General features: G+C 47.1%; 1 protein-coding gene across 1 annotated transcript in view; it reads left to right on the plus strand.

Moving 5' to 3' along the window:
* Positions 1-21,798, plus strand: part of AGBL4 (AGBL carboxypeptidase 4) — an 867,059-nt gene extending 845,261 nt beyond the window's left edge. Inside the window, 3 exon segments of the mRNA XM_056815178.1 lie at positions 2,354-2,516; positions 16,610-16,706; positions 19,935-21,798. Coding sequence (XP_056671156.1) covers positions 2,354-2,516; positions 16,610-16,706; positions 19,935-20,049 — 375 coding nt within the window. The 3' untranslated portion in view covers positions 20,050-21,798.
* The last annotated feature ends 1,234 nt before the right edge of the window (positions 21,799-23,032 follow it).

Here is a 23,032-nt window from a genome sequence, read left to right on the forward strand (position 1 = left end):
TGGTCATCCAGTCTCTTCCCAAAGACTCTTAAAGAGAGGAAACTCACTTCCTCTGGAGGCCACCCATTCCCCTTTGGAATACCTTCAACTGTTGGATTTTTCCTGACGTCATGCCTCTGTAATCACCACTCACTGTTTCTGATTCCATCCTCTGGAGCCAGATGGAACAAATCTCATCCCTATTCCATGTGACATCCCTTCAATGGCTTGAAGACACTGTCGTGTTCTCTCTGAATCTTTTCTTCTTCAGACCAATCATCCTTATAACTATGGTCTTGAGTTCCTTTGCCACCTTGTTGTCCCCTTCTGAGTACTTTCCAATTCATCATGACCTTATTCAGTGATCTTCTGAGCATTAATATCAAGCAAGACAAATCAATAGGAAGATGTTCACCCAAGCTATTTGCCTGCTATTGACCCAGAGCAGAGATAGTGTAGAGTCAAAGCCGAAGAATGATTTCCTGTAGATCAGAGGTCCTTAACCTAAGGTCTCTGAACTGTAAAAAAATAATTCAGTGACCATATTATCAATATAAGTGGCTTCTTTTGAAATCTATGTTTTTGTATGCATTTTATTTTATTTTATGCATTTAAAAACATTGTTCTGAGATGCAACCCATATACTTTACCAGATTGCCCAAGGGATCCACGACTCAAAATTCTTGTATATAAATAGTGAGGATTAGATGCTTCATGTTTCTGTTTAGTTGACATTGTTCTGGGTTAGCTAAAGGTTTGGTGGTGGCTAGAGAGCCAGGCTTGGAGATGATAGGAGATCCTGGGTTCAAATCTGACCTCAGACACTTCCCAGCTGTGTGACCTTGGGCAAGTCCCTTAAACCCCCATTGCCTAGCCCTTACCACTCTTCAGCCTTGGAGCCAGTACACAGTATTGATTCCAAGACAGAAGCTAAGGGTTAAAAAAAGAAGATGCCTTTGTCCTGGTTTTATCAAATCCTAGAACACTAGAGACTCCTGAATGAGATCCCTGGTTCTTTTCTTTCTTTTTTTTTTTTTAATTCTTGCCTTCCATCTTAGAATCAATGGCAGAAGAGCAGTAAGAGTTAGGCAATGGGACTTAAGTGACTTGTTCACGGTCATACAATTAGGAAGTGTCTGACACCAGATTTGAACCCAGGATCTCCCATCTCCAGGCCTGGCTCTCAATCCAATGAACCATATCCAAAGTTATTCTAATGCGTTTGGCTTAATCAGGAAAAACCAAGTGGTTAAAGAATGTTTATAGCCTGGGTGTACAAGCTGGGCCATCTTTAGAGCTTGTCTATCAGTATAAATTACCTTTGGGAAATGGCAAAGTTCGTTGAAAGATGCTAAGCTTCTCTCGGAAACAAGGTCCAATCTTCTTCAGTGGCTCAGTGATGGAGCACCATAATCTCTGAAGGACTGAAATGGAAAAGGGGCAATGGAGGTACATGGTGGTATGAGGAGCTGTGATGCATTAAAATGAGAAAAAGTGGAGGAAAGAGAGCTAGAAAAGAAATGAATGAAAGAGAATGATGAGCAGCTAGAAATATAGGAAAAGCAAGGGATGACTGGTGGGGGGCCCAAATGTTCCATTGGAATCCTTCCAGTGGCAAGAGGAAGCAGAGAGAGCCCCCGACTGATGGCTGTACCCTCTGTGACAAAAAAGGTCAAGAGTCACAGAGAATAATGGAAAGGGGCAGGTAAGGGTGGGTCAAGATCTGTGTCACTAAAGGAAATGTCCACATCGATGAACTCCGAGGACCACAGTAGGTGAAGTCATTTATAAGTCATTGCCCTCATGGTAGCCTCACTGTGAGCTCCTTGAAAGCAGAGATTGCAATTTGCCTTTCTCCATGTCCCCAGCACTTAGCATAGTGCCTGGCACATAGTAGGTGCTTTAAAGATGCTGGTTGACTTGACTTTGACTTTTGGGAAAAAAGAATCCAAAAGCAGACCAGGAATTGGAGGCCTTGGCCTCATCTTGACTCTCTGCCACTCTGTCACCCAAAAGATAGATGGGACCTCCTCCAGACCAAGGATAGGTCAGGTTACATACTTTCCCAACACCTGCTTTCCCCCATATTCAACCATGTCCTAATTTCTGCAGGTCCAAGCCCAAATCTGTTAATCCTTCCTTTTCTCTCTGTGGTAATAGCATCTCGAAGAAAATTAGACATCATGTTGGTTTATAGATGAAGAGATGAGTCTCAGAGAAGGGAAGGATCATACCTAAAGTATACAGCTAGTACATGACACATTCAGGTCCTCCAAATTGTGTTTATTTTGCACCCACACACATGCCCCCAGCCCCCAGTTCTCCTAGTTCACAGCCCTACATTGCATGATCAGCTCCCTTTGTCTCCCCACAGTCCAGCACATCCTTCAACCGGGATGCAGTGAAAGCAGGAACTGGCCGGCGCTTCCTGGGAGGCCTGCTGGACCACACGTCCTACTGCTACACCCTTGAGGTGTCTTTCTTCAGCTACATCATTGGGGGTACTGCAGCAACTGTGCCCTACACCGAGGAGGCCTGTATCCTTTGATGGACTGCCCAGGTCTGTGGGCAGGACCATGGACCAGGATCAAATTGACCCCATATTTCACTTGGGGAAAGGACTGAGCTTGGGAGGAGAGTGTGCTTGTGAGAGGTTCTGATAGCCCACCCAGTGGTGATCTGAAAAAGTACTGTGTTTTCGTGAAAGTTGGCTGAGCTTGGCACTAAACTTGGCATGAGTTGCTCCATCCCTAACTTCCCTACACTGGAGATTTCTCTCTCTTGTCCCCCTCCTCCCCTCTCTTCTCTTCTCCCTTTTCTCTCCTATGTCCCTCTCCTCCCTCTCTTCTCTTCTCTTCTCTTCTCTTCTCTTCTCTTCTCTTCTCTTCTCTTCTCTTCTCTTCTCTTCTCTTCTCTTCTCTTCTCTTCTCTTCTCTTCTCTTCTCTTCTCTTCTCTTCTCTTCTCTTCTCTTCTCTTCTCTTCTCTTTTCCCCTCCTATGTCCCTCTCTTCTCCTCTTTCTTGTTCCTCTTCTCTATTTCTTTCTTCTCTCTTTCTCTTCACTCTCCTCTCCCAATTTTCCTTTCTTTCCTCTCTTCCATCTTCCTTTATACTCTCATCTCTAGAAGAAAGCTCAGAGGTCTTCTAGCCCCATCCCATCCACTCTAACTCAGCCTGATTAAAGACTTTTTTTCAGAGCAACCCAAGATCAAATCAGCATTTTTTGACTGCCCAGTCTCACTATTGATTCATGGGGAATTTGCAACCCACAATGGCCCCCAGATTTTTATCAGATACTTGCTGTTTGGCTCCCTCTCCCACCCTGTGCTTGCAAAGTTGACATTTTGAACTTGTATTCTCTTTGTTGGGGGGCATAGTGCCAGATCGCAGACTCTGTGCTGTACCTGTATAGGAACAACCACAATCTGATTCAAGGTCCTCCACTATCCAGGCTCCTCTCCTGTGGATATTCTCCAGCTTATCACTCTCCTTTGTAAAAAAAAGGAAGGTCAGATCCATAGATACAATTATGCAATATGACACCTGTGGGCATATTAAACCCAGGATGAATTTAGGATCAAATATTCATTCCTACAGGCTACCCACTAACAGCCTCAGTGCTCAGCAAATCTCTCTATCCCTGGCCATCTGCAGAGTTTTCATGGCAGCCAGAGGCACAGGTATCAAGGCAGGTAGTTATTGCTATAGATTGGTGTTGGGGGGGGGGGGCAGCTGGGTGGCCAGCAAGGCCTAGAGTCAGGAGGTCAGAGGTTGGAATCTGGCTTTGTTCTCTTCCTAGCTGTGTGCCCCTGGACCAGTCACTTAACCCCCATTGCCTAGCCCTTACCACTCTTCTGCCTTGGAACCAATACTTAGTAATGATTCTAAGACAGATAAAAGGTTTTAAACAATCAGTTCTTCTTCTCTTATCTATGACCTCTACCACACGTAGGGCCTGGGAGGACAGGAGGCTGAGCAATGGCCCTAAATGTCACATTTCTGGCTATCTCACCTTAATTGGCTATATGGCTTTTGGATAGTCGACTTTCTCTTTCTGGGCCTTTGGTTTCCATGTGTAAGGATAATTTAGGGTTGTGACCTAATCAAATTTGATTTTTGGTCGCCAAGAGATATCCCAAATAAAATACTCAAGTCAGTTTGGAAATATATGGTGGTATAATCAATATATAGGGAAGAAATCAAGGATAAGAGAGAGGGAAAACGTATAGGATTTCTCCCACCCAACCTGTGCCAGGTGAGCCATGAGGTTCTTGAGGATTAGAGGCTTCTCTAAGAGTATAGTGTTTGGAAGGTAAAAGAGAGAGAAATCAGCCTAAACTCTGAGATATCTCAGAGAAGAGCCTCACTGAACTAGGTTACTAGGCTTCCTCCAGTATGGTATCAGGAAAAACTCACCCCTAAACCTGGACAATAGCAGCCGCCACGCCAAAATGCTGACACGCTTAGCAAGCTGCCACCAGCCACCTCTCCACCTTCAAAGAAGCCTGAGAGAGGAAGTGATGCAAAATATATAGATGGTTTTACATCATTTTCCTGTGTCTCACATGAACCAATGATATCTTAGGCTTGACTTAGGACAGCTCAGGGGTCTGTCAGTTTCTGATTTGTCATTTGCTAGCACATGTCTGTCATAGGCCATCCTCCTAAATACTTAATCCTTAAGTATGGGTGTAGACATTCCTGATTTTGTTAGACTAAGTAGGGTGGAGTAATCTAAAGTTCACACATGGATAACAAAGACAAAGGAATCTCTAAGGGAGTCTCTAAGGTCCTTTCTGGCTCTCTTGTCCATATTCTAGGGTCCCTCCCTTTGGGGATGACTGTAAATGAGGAGAAGGAAGGAGGCAGAATCTGCAGGCCTTGGCATGATCCAGAGTGAGGAGTCAAAGATGCCGCCCAGGTTGCACACCTGGGGGACTGGGAGGATGAGGATGCCCCTGAAAAGAATGGGGGATCAGGAAGAGGAAATTTTTGGGAAGAAATACAAGTTTTGTTTTGGACCTGTTGGGTTTATGATGTTCTGAGGAGGTAGCAGCATGGAGCCTGGATCTATGAGAAGCCCCATAGACAAGCAGCCTGCGGGGATGCCAGCGAGGAGGCCTTCCCTTCCCATCACCCACATGGCTTTCCAGTGGGTTGGGCTGGACAGTTGAAAACCTGGAAGTAGATAAGCAAGATGGGCCTTCTTCCTGGGACCCAAAAAGGTCTGAGAACAAGTAATGATTGTTCTGCTCTATTCTGTTCAGTCCAGTTTGGTTCCACAAGCATTTATTAAATGCCTGCTGTGTGTGTAAAGCTGGGTGCTGCCCTGGAGGAGCTGCGAAACGGAGAGGACATTTCTCTTCCCTCCTCTTGGTCTCTGATTCAAGTGAGAATCAGTGTCCTTTGTATGTCCTTCAAGGCTTGCAAAACACTCTACCAAAGTCATCTCATTCCATCTTCAGAGAGTAACTGCCTGAGGCCGCTAATAGAAGTCTCATTATCCCCTTTTGTGAAGGAAGAGGTGAGCTGGCCCAAAGTCACCCAGCAAAGTAGGGCAGAGCCCGGCCTCAAACCCAGATCTCCTGCCTCCTAGACTGGTGTTCTCGCCACCTCCCTCAGGCCCCAGCCGACGTGATAGTTTCCCATCCATTTGTTGGATGATCGGGTAATGAGGGCCTTTCCTGGTGGGAGCCTTGAGCAGCTATAATTAGGCTTTGTTAAAATGCTGATTAATAATGGCCTGCCTGGGCAAGGTGTACAAGGGGACTGGCAGCCTCTTTCCAGCTTTATTAATTGTAATCTGTGGCAACCCAGGTTCAATTAACGTGCAGTTAACAAGGGCACATGCAGATTTGGAGGGGATGATGATAGGGCCTTCTGTGGGAAATGCCCCAAACGCAGGGCTCCAGCTAGACAGCTTTGGTGACGAGCGTCTTTTATTAAGCTGTCAAGCTGCATCAAGCCATGGAGTGTGACGGAACCAAGAGTCACAGAGATGGAGTCCTGACTCTGGGAGCTAGCTCACTTCATCCCTTTTTATGAATGCTTACCTCAGTTTATTAGCAGGACTCAGTTTATTCCTTTATAAAATGGGGCTGTTGTAGGAGGGAGAATGAGCTCAGGTCTCTAAGGACCCACCCAGCTCTGCCATTCCCTGTTCTTAGACCCCTGTTAGCTGTGGCTTTCTTTCTTCAAAGAACCTCCCAGCTCTGCCATTCTCTGTTCTAAGTTCCCTCTGAGCCTTGATGTTCCCTGTTCTAAGACCCCCCTCCAAGTTCTGACATCCGCTATTCTAAGATCCCTCCCAGCTCTGCCATTGCCTGTTCTAAGCTCCCTCCCAGCTCTGACATTCTGTGTTCTAAGCTCCCTCCCAGCTCTGACATTCCATGTTCTAAGTTCCCTCTGAGCCCTGATATTCCCTATTCTAAGCTCCCTCCCAGTTCTGCCATTCTCTATTCTAAGACTGCTCCCAGCTCTACTATTCCCTGTTCTAAGTTCCCTCTGAGCCCTGATATTCCCTGTTCTGATCTCCCTCTAAGCCTTGATATTCCCTGTTCTAATCTCCCTCTAAGCCCTGATGTTCCCTGTTCTAAGACCCCCGCAAGTTCTAACATTCCCTATTCTAAGATCCCTCCCAGCTCTGACATTTTCTGTTCTAAGCTCCCTCCCAGCTCTATTCCCTATTCTAAGCTCCCTCCCAGCTCTATCATTCCCTGTTCTAAGCTCCCTCTGAGCCCTGATGTTCCCTGTTCTAAGATCCCTCCCAGCTCTGACATTTTCTAAGTTCCCTCCTAGCTCTGCCATTCCCTGTTCTAAGCTCCCTCCCAGCTCCATTCCCTATTCTAAGCTCCCTCCCAGCTCTATCATTCCCTGTTCTAAGCTCCCTCTGAGCCCTGATATTCCCTGTTCTAAGATCCCTCCCAGCTCTGACATTTTCTGTTCTAAGTTCTTTCCTTGCTCTGCCATTCCCTGTTCTAAGCTCCCTTCCAGCTCTACCATTCCCTGTTCTAAGCTCCCTCTGAGCCCTGATATTCCCTGTTCTAAGATCCCTCCCAGCTCTGACATTTTCTGTTCTAAGTTCTTTCCTTGCTCTGCCATTCCCTGTTCCAAGCTCCCTTCCAGCTCTACCATTCCCTGTTCTAAGCTCCCTCTGAGCCCTGACATTCCCTATTCTAAGACCCCCTCCCAGCTCTGCTATTCCCTGTTCCAAGGCCCCTCCCAGCTCTGAAATGTCTTGTTCTAAGACCCCACCTAGAACTGCCATTTCCTGTTTTGTACGCATTTGGGTTGGCTGTTCCATTTTTGCCCTATCCCTGTCCCCTGGGGAGCCCCCTCAGCCCTTTTCTACCCCTGCACTGATTTCCTGCCCCCTCCTCATCTGTCCTTTATCCTGGTCAGGCTCAATGTGGGGTATTGATGAGCTGTCAGCATGATGAAGGATCTTAAGGCAAATGAGTATTGGTTAAAGGACCTGGAGATGCTCCTCCTGGAGAAGAGAAGCTCCCAAGATCATGGTCTGTCTGGGAAGAAAGAGGAGCTGCGCTCTTCTTGGCCTCCCAAGGCAGAACCAGGGGCAATGAGCACACAAAGTCTCTGCCCGCGAGGAGCTCAGGGACCAGTGAGGGAGACACCTAGAAACAAGCAGGTAAAAAGAAGAGCCTTGTTGTGGTGGAGTTTTTCAGCCCTGCTGACTCTTTGGGATCCCATTTGGGATTTCCTTTTCCAGCTCATTTTACAGATGAGGAAAATGGAGACTAACAGGGTTAAAGGACTTGTCCAGAGTCACAAAGCTAATAAGTGTCTGAGGCCAGATTTGAACTCTGGTCTTCCTGAGTCCAGGCTGTAGATTCAGGCTCACTAGAGATCATGGGGGGGGTTGGTATTAAGAGGGATCGGGAAAGCCTTGAGCTGAGGGCATGAAGCACAAGGTGGAGAGGAGGATGGGGAGAGCTGGTGAAAATACCCAGTCAGGAGCTTTTAAAGAAAAATGGACTGCCGGGGCAGGCGGCGGCCTCCCCTCCTGGGTGGCATCAGCAGAAGCCGGATGACGCCCCGTTGAGGATATCATAAAGGAGATTCCAGTTCAAGCATGGGCTGGGCTAGACACCGAGTTCCCCTCCAACTTTGCCATTTTGAGATTCTTTGACTCAGGATGGAATCGGAGGCAAGGATGTCCAAATTCTGCCTCTGCAATAGTGGGCAAGTGTCCACCTCTGGGCCTCAGTTTCCTCACATCTGGGAAAAAGAAGGATTTGGACTTGATGGTCCCCAAATTCTCTACCCCCTCGTCTAAGTTCTTGTTTTCCTGTGGCTTCTTTTTGGCTGTTCACTCTCTCTTTCTTTCCCTTGTCTCGGTCTTTGAAGCCTGTTCTCTTCCTCTCTTGTAAACCGTTACCTTCTGCCTTAGAATCAATAGAAGGCAGAAGAGTGTTAAAGGCTAGAAAGTGGGGGTTAAATGACTTGCCCAAGGTCACTCAGTTAGGAAGTGTCTGAGGCTAGATTTTAACCCCAAATGTCACCTCTCCAGGCCTGGCTCTCAATCTACCGAGCCACTTAGCTTACCCTCTCTCTCCCTGGCCCCACCGCAGTCTCTTTCAATGCTGTGCCTCTGTCCCTCTCCCCCATCCAGCCCTCAATTGTGGTCATAGACATGTTCCTGGATCTTCTTGGATTTTGAATTGCTTTTAGCAGCGCTAGGTCCATTTTACAGATTTGAGACATCAAGACAGAGGTGAGTGCATCGAGCTGCACCAGTAGAAGGCAGGATCTTGCCAGGAATGGAAGGTGCTTGGCCTGCTCTCTGCCCTCAGCCTTCCCTGGCCCCATTCTCTAGGTGACTGGCGAGCACTGCTGTGCATGATGGATGAGCCCGTCTACTTTCCTGTCAGCAGCAAGAGAGGCGTAGCTTTGGCCTGAGCCTCCGCAACCATCTTTTGCCTGCTGTTGGCTCTGTTAATTAGCTGTGGTAATTGGACGCTTTGATCCTTGAAGGGACTCAGTACCATCCAACTTCTCCCTTGGAAAGCCAGTATTATCTCTGCATTTGGCAGCAAGAATGGCTCGCCTTCCAAGGGAGCCCCATGTTTGCGGTCTTGGAAGACGTCGTTGGAATCATCTGCCGTGCTCACAGTAAGCCCATTCGCATCCGGCCCCTGGCACCGGAGCGAGAGCTGAGAGAGGGGGCTGAGGGGGGCAGGAGGCCTTGCTTCTAGTCTGCCCACAATGCTCTGTGTGAGAGGAGACGGTACGCTCCTTTAGGGAGGACAGAGGCCCCTCTGTCTTTGTATCCACCATGCACATAGTCTTCCCTATCGTTTTTTTTTTAATTCTTCCTGGCTTTAATCAGCAAAGGAAACTTCCAGTATGGAAACTCCCTCTCCCAATGCAAATCAGCCACCCACAGCTTTGAGAAAAACCAGGGGCTCCAGGAGGTTAGGTGGTCTGTCCAGAGATACACAGACAACATGTACTGAAGGTGGGACTTGAAACTTGGACCTTCCAAACTTAAAAGTGCAACCCCTGTGTGCCACAGCCACTGATGATGATGGTGATGATCACAATGACAATGATGATGACAATGGCAATAATGATGATGATGAAGGCAATAATGATGATGACAAAGACAATGATGACAATGCTGATGACGATGCTGCTGCTGACAGTGATAACGATGATGATGGGAATTATGATGATGATGGCAATAATGATGATGACGACAAAGATGATGAAGATGCTGCTGCTACTGTTGCTGTTGCTGATAATGATGATGAAGATGATGGGGATTATGATGATAATGGCAATGATGATGATGAAGATGAAGACAATAATGATGATGACGATGAAGGCAATGGTGATGACAGTGATGATAATGGCAATAATGACGATGACGACAAAGACAATGACGATGATGGGAATTATGATGATGATGGCAATAATGATGATGACGACAAAGATGATGAAGATGATGCTGCTACTGTTGCTGTTGCTGATAATGATGATGAAGATGATGGGGATTATGATGATAATGGCAATGATGATGATGATGATGAAGACAATAATGATGATGACGATGAAGGCAATGGTGATGACAGTGATGATAATGGCAATAATGACGATGACGACAAAGACAATGACGATGATGGGAATTATGATGATGATGGCAATAATGATGACGACGAAAGCAATAATAATGACGAAGGCAATGATGACAGTGATGATGATAACAGTAATGTTGATGATGGCAACAATGATGAAAATGATGATGACGATGTTTGCTGGCATAATGACTCTTAAAACTTTGCAGAACACTTGGAATCATTCTTTTATTTAGTCTTCATGTAGTCTTGAGAGGTAGACCCACTAGGCATCATTAGCCTTATTTTACTAATGCTTTAGGAAGACTTCCTGGAGGAAGAAACTTTTTTTTTGGTGGGGGGAGGGAATGATGAACCAAATAAAACTATAAAAAATAAAATTATTTTTCAAACCTTGATTCATCAAGGGGCTCCCACACAGATAATATTCCTGATTCCTAACATAGACAGTTCATTGTAGGAATACTCAGGAACAACTGGATTTATAAACACATTTATAAACTTAGCAGTAAATCAATACTTTTACTTTTTACAAAGCTTTACAAAGTTTTTGCTGACAACACTTATCATCACATGGTAACTATTTCTCAGCATTAACAAGTCCCATTAAGCTCTTGCAATAATAATTTTTTTTTAAAAGCAGTTGAACAAAATAGTTAACTCCATGTGAAAATGCAGAGAGATGTAACTAGTTAATATCACCGTGGATGGCGTGCCTGGCAAAATCAAGAAGATCTGAGTTTAAATCCTGCCTCAGATGATTACTAGCTATGAGACCCTGGGCACATCACTTGACTTTTATTTGCCTCAATTTCCTCATCTATAAAATGGGGACTTCTGAGGGCCATTATGAGAATGAAATGATTTAGTGTACTTGAAGCCAAGGCTCCATTGAATCTCACAACATCAATTAGCTTTTACAAAGAGATATCTGCCTCAAACATATAGCACAAAAAGAAGAAGAACATTCCTCCCAATACTTTGGGAATCTACTCTCCTCTAGGCCGTCTCCTTCTCTGGAGGGAGTAGGATCAAGCTTAGATCAATATCTACAGGGCATCGATGCCACCAAGTTTGAGTCCAAAGGCAGCAGCATCACTTTGAGATGAGTTCTCTTTGCAGCTGCCACAAGGCTTCCTGAATGTGACTGCTTGCTCCTTGGCATGTCAAATGTTTCACTGGATGCATACCAACCGAGCCTCTGAGATGCTAAGATGCCCAAGCACCCTTCTGACCTTTCAGAACTCACTCTAATCCCTTCATCCATAATGGGAAAGAATAAGTGAAGAGGCCAAGGACTAAGGCCTGTTTCTCCAGACTGAATGGCCCTGATGGGGAGGAGACCCCAACCACTTCACTTGTAGCATCCCCGCTCATCAAGGGCCATGAATGAAGAAATCCAACCATAAGGGTAGACAATAAAGAAAATGGCCAAAGAGCCAAAGTCAAGAATGACTCAGTCTTGTTGAAGATACCCCATTTCCAACAACAAAATCAATCACCAACTTCCCATGCACTGGGCCATTTAGCCAAAAGGAACTGGTTTCAGGATATTCCCATTCCACAGTCTCTCTGAGGTACTTCTATTCCAGATCCTTATAAATCTCCCAAAATGGGCTCTCAGCCTCTCCACCTGAGGAAGCTCTGCCAAAGGGAGGCACTCAGAATCAGAGAGGCACCCTTCCAAGTCATTCTAAGGTTCAGCATTCCATTATTCTAATGATTCCGTGTTTTACAATATGGGAGTCTATGAGCCAACGGCTTTATGTTCCTTAGATTTCATTAATCTGCATTTCTGTTTTTAAGATATGGTAATCTAGGATTCTAAAATTCATTTCTAAAATTTAACTAATAAGATGTTCTATATCAGAGATCCTTTGTCTCAGATTCTGATGGAACAAATTAGAGGGAGGAGGAAACTGGCTTCTTCGAAAGTAGTAGACTCAATTCTCTCTTTGCCTCCCTCCCTCCTTCTCTCTCTCTCTCTCCCTCCCTCTCCCCCCCTCTCTTTCTGTCTCTGCCTCTTCTCTTCTCTTCTCTTCTCTTCTCTTCTCTTCTCTTCTCTTCTCTTCTCTTCTCTTCTCTTCTCTTCTCTTCTCTTCTCTTCTCTTCTCTTCTCTTCTCTTCTCTTCTCTTCCCTTCCCTTCCCTTCCCTTCCCTTCCCTTCCCTTCCCTTCCCTTCCCTTCCCTTCCCTTCCCTTCCCTTCCCTTCCCTTCCCTTCCCTTCCCTTCCCTTCCCTTCCCTTCCCTTCCCTTCCCTTCCCTTCTCTTCCTCTTCCTCTTCCTCTTCTCTTCTCTTCTCTTCTCTTCTCTTCTCTTCTCTTCTCTTCTCTTCTCTTCTCTTCTCTTCTCTTCTCTTCTCTTCTCTTCTCTTCTCTTCTCTTCTCTTCTCTTCTCTTCTCTTCTCTTCCCCTCTCACTCCCTCTCTCTGTCTCTCTGTCTGTCCCCTCTCCTCTCCTCTCCTCATCCCTCTCCCTCTCTCTCCCTCTCCCTCTCCCCATCCCCCCTCTCTCCACCGTCTCTCCCCTCTCTCTCCTCTCCTCCTCCTTTCTCTCTCCCTCTCCCTCTCTCTCTCCCTCTCCCCCCCTCTTTTCTCTCCTCTCCTTTCCTCTCCTCTCCTCCTCTTCTCTTCTCTCTGTCTCTCTCCCTCTCCCTCTCCCCATCCCCCCCCTCTTTCTCTCTCCTCCCTCCCCTCTCTCTCCTCTCCTCCTCCTTTCTCTGTCTCTCTCTCTGTCTCTCTCTTTGTCTCTGTCTCTGTGTCTCTCTTTGTGTCTCTCTGTCTCTCATACACACACACACACACACACACACACACACACACACACACACACACACACACACACACCTTCTCCCTGGCCTCTCCCACTGTGCTGATGGGCAAATATTTATCTAGTGTTTATTCTTGGATTTTTTCCCTCCTGCATATCAGTTGGAAATTCTAAAAATATATTCCCCCAGCAGGGGAGTAGCCTCAGGCCATCAGGAGGGAGGCCAGCGCTGCCATCCGCCATCCGTTCTGAGGCCAGGGCCCAAGTGGAAAGACAGAGTGAATTTCCAAAGAAGTCATAGAGAACCACGATGGGAGACTAGTGGAGGGTGTCCAATTGCAAGTGGCAGAGGGTGGGGGGAGCCCTGGAGAACGAGGAAGAGGGAGATGGATGTCCCTCTTGTGTGAGACGTGGCTCTGAGACAGACAGATGGGCTGTGAATACTGTCTCCACCCCAAGGACACCTGGCAGCGGAGGCAGCTGGCACTGGCACACGGGCAGGTCCTGCATGCCAGGGCAAGGTAGCGGCTTCTGGGAGTGCGTAGGACGGCCACTGCATGCCTTCAGAGGCTGGAATGGGCTGCAGGTGTGGGCCAGGACTGTATTCTAATCTCAGAAGGTGGGGAACTGTGAGAGCCAATGGTCCAACCCCCTCCTTTGGCACAGGAAAGAAGACCTTGCCCAAGGTCAGAGATATAGCAAATGGCAGAGCCGAACCTTTGAGCACAGAACCCTTGACCGCCTTTTGGATACCTCGTGCCCCCATCCTCAGAAGGAAAAGGTTCCCTTTGTGAAGTCTTAAGATCCAGCTAGAGACAGGAGCCAGAAGACAACTTCTCCCTCCCCTAGTTGGGATGTGGATGATGCAAGGCAGAAGGAGATGATAGATTCAAGTAGAGAGGAATCTTGGACGTAGGAGAGATCAGGGAAAGCTTCAAGGAGGAGGTGACACCTGAGAGCTTTCAATAACCTCTGACTCTAAATCCAAGGCCTTCCTCCCAACCTCTGCTACTTTAGCCTTGGACCCTTGAACAAAGCATTTGCCTCAGTTTCCATCTTTTAAAATCTTGGGTGCCTTCCAGTACAAACCCTCTGACCTGGACACACTCTCCAAGCTCCTCAGGGTCCAGTTTATATTTCCATTTTCTTTGAGGGAGAACAAGAAACAAGGAGAGTGATTCTCAGCAGCCCTGTGGGCTGAGAGCCTGACAACAAAGAGGCCCAGAGCTAGGCAGGCCTCAGAAGCATCCCACGCCATTGACCACTGGCCAAGCATCCCCTGTACAGTATCTCTGATGGGTCGTTAGCCAGCTTCTTGGAGATGTCCAGTGATGGGGAGCTCACTCCCTCCCCAGACTGCTTTGGCCACTTGAGAGAAGTTGCAGAGTGACAGAATTTGAGAGTTGCAGGGACCACCGAGGCCATCCAGTCCTCCCCATATGAGAAAGGAGCCCCCACCAGAATGCAGGGACCTTTGCATGGCTACCTCCAGTGAGGGAGCGCCCAGCTTCACAGGGCCCATTTCGGTGTCCCTGCTGCCCTCTGGGGTCAAACAGAAGAACAACATGGGCCAATAGGCACTTCCTACACCGTACAGTGTACGATGTGGATCAGGGAAGGAGGGAGAGAATCAGCATTTCCATCGCCCCTACTATGTGCCGATCACTGATCTGAGGGCCTTTTGTTACTGTTTCAGACACAATTTTGTATCAGACACAATGTTTTTCATTAATTACTTAATTGATGAGTGGTAACAGGACAGTACTCTGAGAGCTGGTCTTTGGAGGCAGCGAGACCCAGATCTCTGATTCACCCTGGCCGTGTGTGTCCATCTATCCGTCTATCCATCCATCCATCCATCTCTCCACCTATTTAAACATCTATCTATCTATCTATCTATCTATCTATCTATCTATCTATCCATCTATCTGTCTATACATTTGTCTATGTATCTATGTATCTATCTATATGTCTGTCTGTCTATCCATCTACCCATCTATCTACCCATCTATCTATCTGTCTGTCTGTCTGTCTGTCTATCCATCTACCTACCTATCTATCTATCTATCTGTCTGTCTGTCTGTCTTTCTGTCTGTTTATCCATTTATCCATCTATCATGTATCCATCTATCCATCTATCTATCTGTCTGTCCATCCATCTCTCTACCTATTTAAACATCCATCCATCTATTCATCTATCTATTCATCTATCCATCTATCTATTCATCTGTCTATCCATCTATCTATCTATCCATCTGTCTGTCTATCCATCTATCTATCTATCTAGCCATCTGTCTGTCTATCTGTCTATCCATCTGTCTATCCATCTATCTATCTGTCTAATTCTTCTCATTTTTACAGATGAGGTAACTGGGGCTCAGTGAAGCTAAGGGGCTCACCTGAGGCCAGAGATAACCATAGGACATGGACAGGATTCAAACCCAGGTTTCCCCTGATTCTAGGTCCAGGGTTCTCTGCCCTCCAGTCCAGAAGAAATGCCCTCCTTCACCAGTCCAAATATCTACCCACCTGCCCTTGGATCTCCCCCCTTTGGGCGCCCATTTGGACGCCAGAATGCTTCCAAGCAAGCCCTGCCTTGGGGGAGGGCCGCCCTTTTGGCTGGGCTTAGTACAAGAAGTGAAGGTGTCGGGCCCAACTACCACGCTGCCACGGCAAACCTCCCCCCCCCCAGCCCCCTGTTATTTATTCCTGCCGCTTGGAAAGCCTCACACAAAATGATTTACTGCAAATGGGTCTGTTTGTTGGGGAAAGTGGGGGCAGCGAGGGGGAGGGACGGATGGAACATTTTCAATTAAAACAACCTGTCTTTGGAAAAAGATTTAAGATACAAGGCAGAAGGCGGCCGTGGCTTCTGTGACTAGGGGACCTTTTAAGCCTGTAATGAGAAAAGCTCAAGATAAAAGGGGGGGGGGAGAATATCTGGGGAAGAAGATGAGACAATAATCAATCCCAGAGTCTTCATCCTCAGAATTGGATGCATTTCCCTGCGGGTAGCTTTGGAGAAGGGCGGAAAACCTTCCAGTGACAGGGAACTCACTCCCTAACAATACAGGCTGCATTTATACAATGTCTCAGGGAGGAGGAGGTGACAGTTGTTCTGTCCTCTGCCTTGGCCAGGCCTCCTCTGGATGTCTGTATCCAGTTCTGGGCGCCACATTTTAGGAATAATGTCGATAAACTGGAGAAGGACCCAAGGACGATAACCAAGATGGCGAAGAGCCTTGGGTCCACGACACACGAGGCTGAAGGAATTGGGACAGAGAAGAGAAGACTCTGGGTACCTTCGAGTATTTAAAGGACTGGCACAGGCTAGAAGAATTGGGCTGTTCTGCCTAGCCCCAGAGGGTAGAGCCAGAGGCAGTGGGCTAGGGAAGAGGTTAGGGAGAAAGTGGCCTCCTCTAGTGTGATGACCTTGCGGGGCATCAGGACTGGCCCCAGATGGAGAGGGTGCCTGGCAGAAGGCGGTGCCTCCTCTCTGGAGGCTTTTCAGCCCAACATGGATGACCATTCGTCAAGGATGCCGCAGCAGGACCTCCTTTGGGAGATGATTTAGAGTGGAGGCTGCGGAGGCACCTTCTGGCGCTTGGGCTTCTGTGGGTGACTCTGACCAAGCAGCAGCCCCCTTGGGCGTCTGGGCTTCGTCTGACTGTGCCCCCAAGGTGTGGGCAGCCCGACCCTGTCTGTGACTCTGCTTTGGCTTTAAGGTCTCTTTTCCACGGAGGCTCCTTAACAAGAGAACGCTCAGATATGAAGCTGGGGCGGAACGTGGCTCGGACCTTCATGGACTACTATCGCTTGAACCCCTTTGGGGAGAAAGTTCCCTTTCCGGTCCCCAGGCTCAGGTAAGGAGAGTGTGGCGGGGGGCCGCCTGGCCTGCTCTAGCCCCGACCCCTTTACTGGTGAAACCCTTCCTGTGCGAAGGGCTGAGGGCATCAGAGGAGCAAAAATGTGAAGATGTGCCCTCGGGAAACTCTCTTTCGAATGGGGGGGGCCATACAGACAAGGCCAGTGCAGAGCAGGGGAAGGCAATCTCAGAGGCCTGCTTAGGAAGGCCCCTTTCCTTCTGAGAAAGGTTAGATTTGAGCGGAGTCCTGAACAAAGCCAGGGAAACGGAGGCAAGAGGAGGTGAGGGCACTCAAGACACAGGGATGGAGGGCAGCTGAATAGCTCAGCGGATGGAGAGCCAAGCTGAGACACGGGAGATCCTGGGATCAAATCCGGCCTCAGATACTTTCTAGCAGTGTGACCCTGGGCAAGTCACTTAATCCCTATTGCCTAGCCCTGACCGCTCTGACCCAACATTGACTCTAAGACAGAAGGTAAGGGTTAAAAAAAAGGCACAGGGATCAGTCAATGCAAAGGCATGAACGTAGGAGATGACGAGAGGTGATTAGACGGGGGCAGCCGTGACCAACACCGGAGAGGGGCAATCATTGGGCTGGCACCGCCATCATTTTTTTTCTCTTAAATCTATTTTATGGATCTGCTTTATCTTTTGTTTTCCGATCGCCTACGTTTCCTCCTGCGTGATTCCCCTGCCCTCCTCCGGAGCACCATACTTAGGAAGGGGAAGAAGAATGGGGTGGGGGGAGCTCCACAAAACGAACCCAAATATCAACAAAGGCTGACGTCATGCCTGGTATTCTTTACCTCTGGTTCCCCCACCTCTGCAGAGAAGCACGTTGTAAAGGGTCCAACTTATGCTCCAGTTTTCATTCACAGAACCTGAAGAGCATAGACCGTAGAAGCCAGGGTGAACCTTAGAACCCAGAACAGAGAATGTTAGGGCTGAGAGGAGCCTTGCATATCAGCCATTTCACTGATGGGGAAACTGAGGCTAAGAAAGAGAAAAGGACTCATCACAAGATAGCCAGGACTCAGTGCCATCAGGGAAGGTTTCAGGGAGTAGACAGAACCAGCCTTGCACTGAGGGCAAGGATGACATGAGGTCGCTCAACCACCTCCTCTGAGGATGGAAAAGGCAAATGGAGCCTGAAGCTAGAAAACATGGGCTAGAAACTTATCCCTGACCCTGGGGCTTGGGCAAGCCATCGAACCTCAGATCCTCAGTTTCTTTATCTCTGAACTGGGTCAACACTTGCCTTGCAGAGTTGTCCTAAGGGCCCACAAGTCCACAGAGATAAAGCGTGCTGAGTGCTTCACAGACCTTACAAGGCTCCATAAATAATAACAACAATTGTAATTATAACTATGATAATTAAGATGGGAATAATGAGCCTCTCTCTCTCCAAATCCTACGAGGAGGGGACTCTGCAGACAAATTTTAGAGCTCTTTGTAATCCCTATTTACTCTCTCAAGATTTGTGAACTGTTTTCCTGAATGATCTGTTCTAGGATCTTCCCAAGACACCAAGCTCACCAGTTCAGAGTTTTCAGGCACAGTTCTCTTGAACCCTTTTGGAAGGAAAATCTTCCTTTCTCCAAATTTGTAGTACCTCTCCTATTTCCCATGACCTTTTCAGTATCATTAAGTGGGTCAGCAATCCCATCTGCCAATTATTTAGAAACCATCAATGTCGCTCATGTGGGCCAGATGATTTGAATTTATCAAGGACAGCTGGATCCTTCTTACCTTTTCTTTCCTTATCTTGGGGATTTCCCTTGTTAGTGAGTTTTGTTGTTATCTTTCTACCACAAAGGCCCTTCTCCTTGGTGAGAAAAGCTAAGGAGAAGAATTGAACAACATTTTCTTCTTTCTGTTAGCGTCTTATTTACCTACTTTAAAGATCTTCTCTCTCCTTTGAGCCTCCTAATATAGATTTTTTAAAAGCTCAAAATCTTTTTGTTGTCTCTAGTTCCCATGACCAGCCTCATGGCTTATTCTGAGATTTTAGTACTTTAACCCAATTTTAATGTAACTTTTATTTTATCTTTTGTCAATTAACAAGCATTAACTCTTTCTTCTCATCTCCCCCATTGGAAAAAATAAAGAAAAACAAACTCCTTAACACATATAAAATAGTTAAGCAAAACAAAGTTTACCATTGACCATGCATAAATATATATATGCCTATATATGCATATATATATATATATTTCTATATATATATGTATATATATATATATCATTCTGTACCTTCACTCCATTGCCTCTCTACTAAGAAATGATTAGCTTGCTTTTTTCTGGCTCTCTGGAATTGTTGTTGATTATTAGACAGATTAGAGTTCTTCTAAATTGTTACTTCAGTTGAGGCATGATAGATTTTGTTCCATCCTCTTATTTTAATTCTGTGTAAATGTTTATGTTTCAAGTGTTTTTCTTGTAAACAATATTGTTGGATTCTGCTTTCTAACCCGTTCTTGCTACCCTCTTCCATTTTGTGGGTGAATCATTCCATTCACATTTACAATTATGACCATTCATTGTATGTTTCTCTTCTGTATTCTATCATACTTTTCATCCATCCTCTTGGTTTTTTACTCCTACTTAATAAAGAAAAAAAGGGCAAGGATAGAAGAATGTGCTCCAGGTTTGGTACAATCAGCTTCCGTTTGCTTGATCCTCTTCTCTTTCCAGAGCCCAATCACAGTTTCTTATATTGACTGGGGAAATCCTAGAAAAAGTCATAGTGAGTCACTTTTCCTTCCCAGGTCAGTATAAGGAAACACAGAAAGATCTGTGAATATTTCAGTGACATTTCATATTTTGTGACTTAGTGTCCCCATCAATTTTGACTTTCTATATTCTGTTAAGTCAGCTATTCAATCAACGTTGATTAAGCGTTTACTATGAGGATTTATTAAGTAGGGTGTGTGCATGATAAGACCCTATGCTTTAGGAAGTTCAATTGGACAACAAAGTGTGAGGTGGACAGGCGTGAGGAGAGATTTGAAGCAGAGAGGCCAACCACTGGGTTATTTCACTAGTCAAAAGAGACCTGTGTTCTAAGGTCTCTTCCAGCTCAGAGCTGTCCCAGGTTAGAGATCTGTGAATGCAGCCTGTTTGCAGACCATTGTTCCCTGCAGATCCAGGGGTCTGGTTTCAGGCTCAGCTTAATGCCCTCAATCATTGTGTCATTTTTCTCTCTCTGGTTTATTCCCCTTTTTAGGAAGGAAAGATCACCTCCATTCAAGTGCCCACATGGTCGGGCCCCCCCAGGTGCCCACATCAAAGGAGAGAAGAAGAGCTCTTTCAATCACAAAGACCAGTCACAGTCTTCATAAAGACCCAGAGGATGCTGGCAGGGGCTGGGAGAAGGGTCGTCTTCCAATGCCAGCAGAGGCTAGAGAGTCACAAAGGAGGGTCCACAAGCAGAGGCCCACCTTCCTTTCCCACATGGGGATTTCTGAAATAATAAGTAGCTTGGAAAGAGAGGGGAGAGTTGGAGGGGATGGAGAAAGGCCACACAAAGATCTCTATGGATCCAAATATTGGCCAACCAAAAAGATGAGTTATATACCTGTCCCAAGAAAGGTGTTGGGTGTGTATATACATATATGTATGTGTATCTATTTATATAAACATACATACATATGCATATATGTTTCTATATCATATAAGCAGACACTGAAAGATAATGTGTTTACACGTCACACTCAGGTTTTATATAAGCCGGATGATGGCTACATTTGAACCAATATGGTGGCAGTTTACTCCCGACTTTCCCTTTCGCCCATAATAAATTGGATGCAAACCTTGAGCTCATTTGCTGATGAGCCAATAGAATTCAAATGATATTCTCTGTAGCAGAATGACCCAGAATTCCCAGAGCTGCACACAGAAATCCCATCCAACTCTCTGGTCTTTGCCCTTTCCATAAGGATCAGCTCCACGGTCACAAGATAACGGCTCAGCCCAACCCAAATACTGTTGGAGAGCTTCTGGCTTTCTCTGCTCTTGTCTCCTTCCTGCAGGCATCAGTGGAGATAGAGGGAGGCTGATGCCCTTCCTCAGGGCTGATGGCGATAGCTGCTGCTGCCCATCTCCTCTCACAGCTCAGCTCATATGGCTTTCTTTTTTTAGTGTGGCAAAAGAGCTGGTGTTGGGGCACGTCCCTCCCATCAGCTGTACAATGGTTAGTCCATGAGACTCTCCCCTTTCATTCCAGAGCTTTCATAAGTTGCCTGCTTTGCTAGGAACCGCCATTTTTTAAGCAAAGGATTCTGGTTCCCGCAGCTTTGTTCACTTCTATATTGAGCACCCTAGCATGAAGCTCCCCCCAATAAGTGCTCCCCAAAAGCTGCTCCTGCATTCCCTGAGCAGCTTAGGCTCAGGGTTGGTGGATCCTTCCAACAGGTCTCTTCTTGCTCATTTATTCCCCAGCTCCCTTTGCACAGATGGAGGCTTGGCACCAATGCCTGCCTTGACCATACCTCATGGGCCACATCCAGGGCAGGTTTGGGGTGGGGGGAAGTGATTGTCACAGGAAAAGATTGGAAAAGAGGGAGAGGAACCATCCTTCCCACGGATCCAATCCTCCTGGCCGCGTCTGGCGGAGAGATGGAGGGCCACAAAAATCCGGCGCCCCTTCCTTTCATCCACCGTCCCAGGGTGGTGTGGCAGAGGAAAGTGCCTTAGTATGATGAATGTGGCCTCAACGGCTGCCGGCGGCTCCCTGTCTAGGTAAGCAGCAAGCTGAGTAACTGTGACAGCCGATAATTAAAATGACCTCGCAGAGACACAGATGAGGAGAAGTGCCAGCCAGCAGGGTGGAGGCGGGACAAGGTGTCCTTTGAATTCATGCTGCCTTCGCGGACAGCTCCTGTTGGGCCACGGCCCATGTTTCTGTTGAATATTGTTCAAAGTTGGCTATAGAAATTGAGAAAGAAATTTCCGTGTTTTCTTCTTGCATGACGGTTTTTAAGCGTGGATGCCAAGAGCCCTCCGTTTGTGGGCTCGGAAGCACCTCGCTGTGTGCCCCTTCTCATGGGGCCCTGGTTGGAGGAAGTGGAATTAAAGTGGTTTGTGCACCAGCAACTTCTCCATGACTCTTCCTTCTCTCGTCTCACACCTCCTTTTTTCACTGGCCCCTCAAGCGCTCCACGCCTATTTAGAGTAAGCCCCCAGTTACCAAAGGCTCTGTACAGCCCCGATTTAGGGTACTGTGTTCAATTCAGAGCCCCACATTTGGGGAGGAGTGCGTTCAGCTAGAGGATCCATGATGTAGGGGAGGAGCCTTCGAACCGCCCCCCCCCCATCCCTCCATCTAGCCATCAGCCATCTGTCCATCCATCCAGTCATTCAATAAACATTCACTGTGTTCAGAATTCCACACGGGACGCTGAGGGAGGCTCCACGTTTAGGTGGTGCGCCTCACTCTTGAGAAACTTAGTCTAATTATAACAGGATCAGACGGAGAGATTAGTTGGCTCCATTAAAGGAGAGAAGACTCTGGGAGGATTTGAAGCATTTGTCGTGTGCAAGTATTGGGAGGGGTGTCATGGACAGAAGGGAGGACTCCTGTGGACAACCAGGAGGTCAGGCTAAAGGATGCTGCCAAAGGGCCAATGTAGACGTCAAGTGAAGAACGTTCTCATAATCGAGGGGTCACAGGTGCTCCTATGTCCAGGTGCCTCTATTCAGCCACAAAAGGACCCAGCCTCCTCCTCCCATACCTCTGCTGACCATGGGCAAACCCTGGACCTGTGAATCCTGCTGTGGGGCTTTCACATGCTGGTAGGAAGATAAGCTCTGGCCCAGTACTGGTCAGGGCTAAGTGGGAGGAACAATTGTATATAACCAAGTGAGAGTCCAAGGCTCGCCCCCATTGCTCCAGCTCCTGCTTTGGGGGTCCCTGGCCAGACCGACTCTCTCTAGCCTGAGCTCGAGTCTCGACCCCTCTCTCAAAGAACCTCAGAATTCCGAAGCTGGAAGGGATTCTGTGGATCACCCAGATCTGAGCGGTCTCAAAAGCATCCCCAGCCAGTAGCCCCAGGAGATCACCCCTTCGCCTCATCCTAAGTCCTTGCCCTGAGTTGGTGTGCCCCGAGTCCCCCCTTCTGCCCCATCCTTAAATACTGCCTTTGGGGTACGTCCTGACCTGGTATCCCGATCACTCCCCCCACCAATGGTTTGCATGTTCTACTCGATCATGAGCCCATTGGCTGCTCAGTCAGACCAGAACCTTTGACCCAGGATGGCTCCAGATTCTAGAGATGAGCTCAGAGCGCGTGGTTGACCTATAACATAACTCTACCAATCCAGCAA

Source organism: Monodelphis domestica, chromosome 2, assembly GCF_027887165.1.
Source record: "Monodelphis domestica isolate mMonDom1 chromosome 2, mMonDom1.pri, whole genome shotgun sequence".
NCBI classification, from domain to species: domain Eukaryota; kingdom Metazoa; phylum Chordata; class Mammalia; order Didelphimorphia; family Didelphidae; genus Monodelphis; species Monodelphis domestica.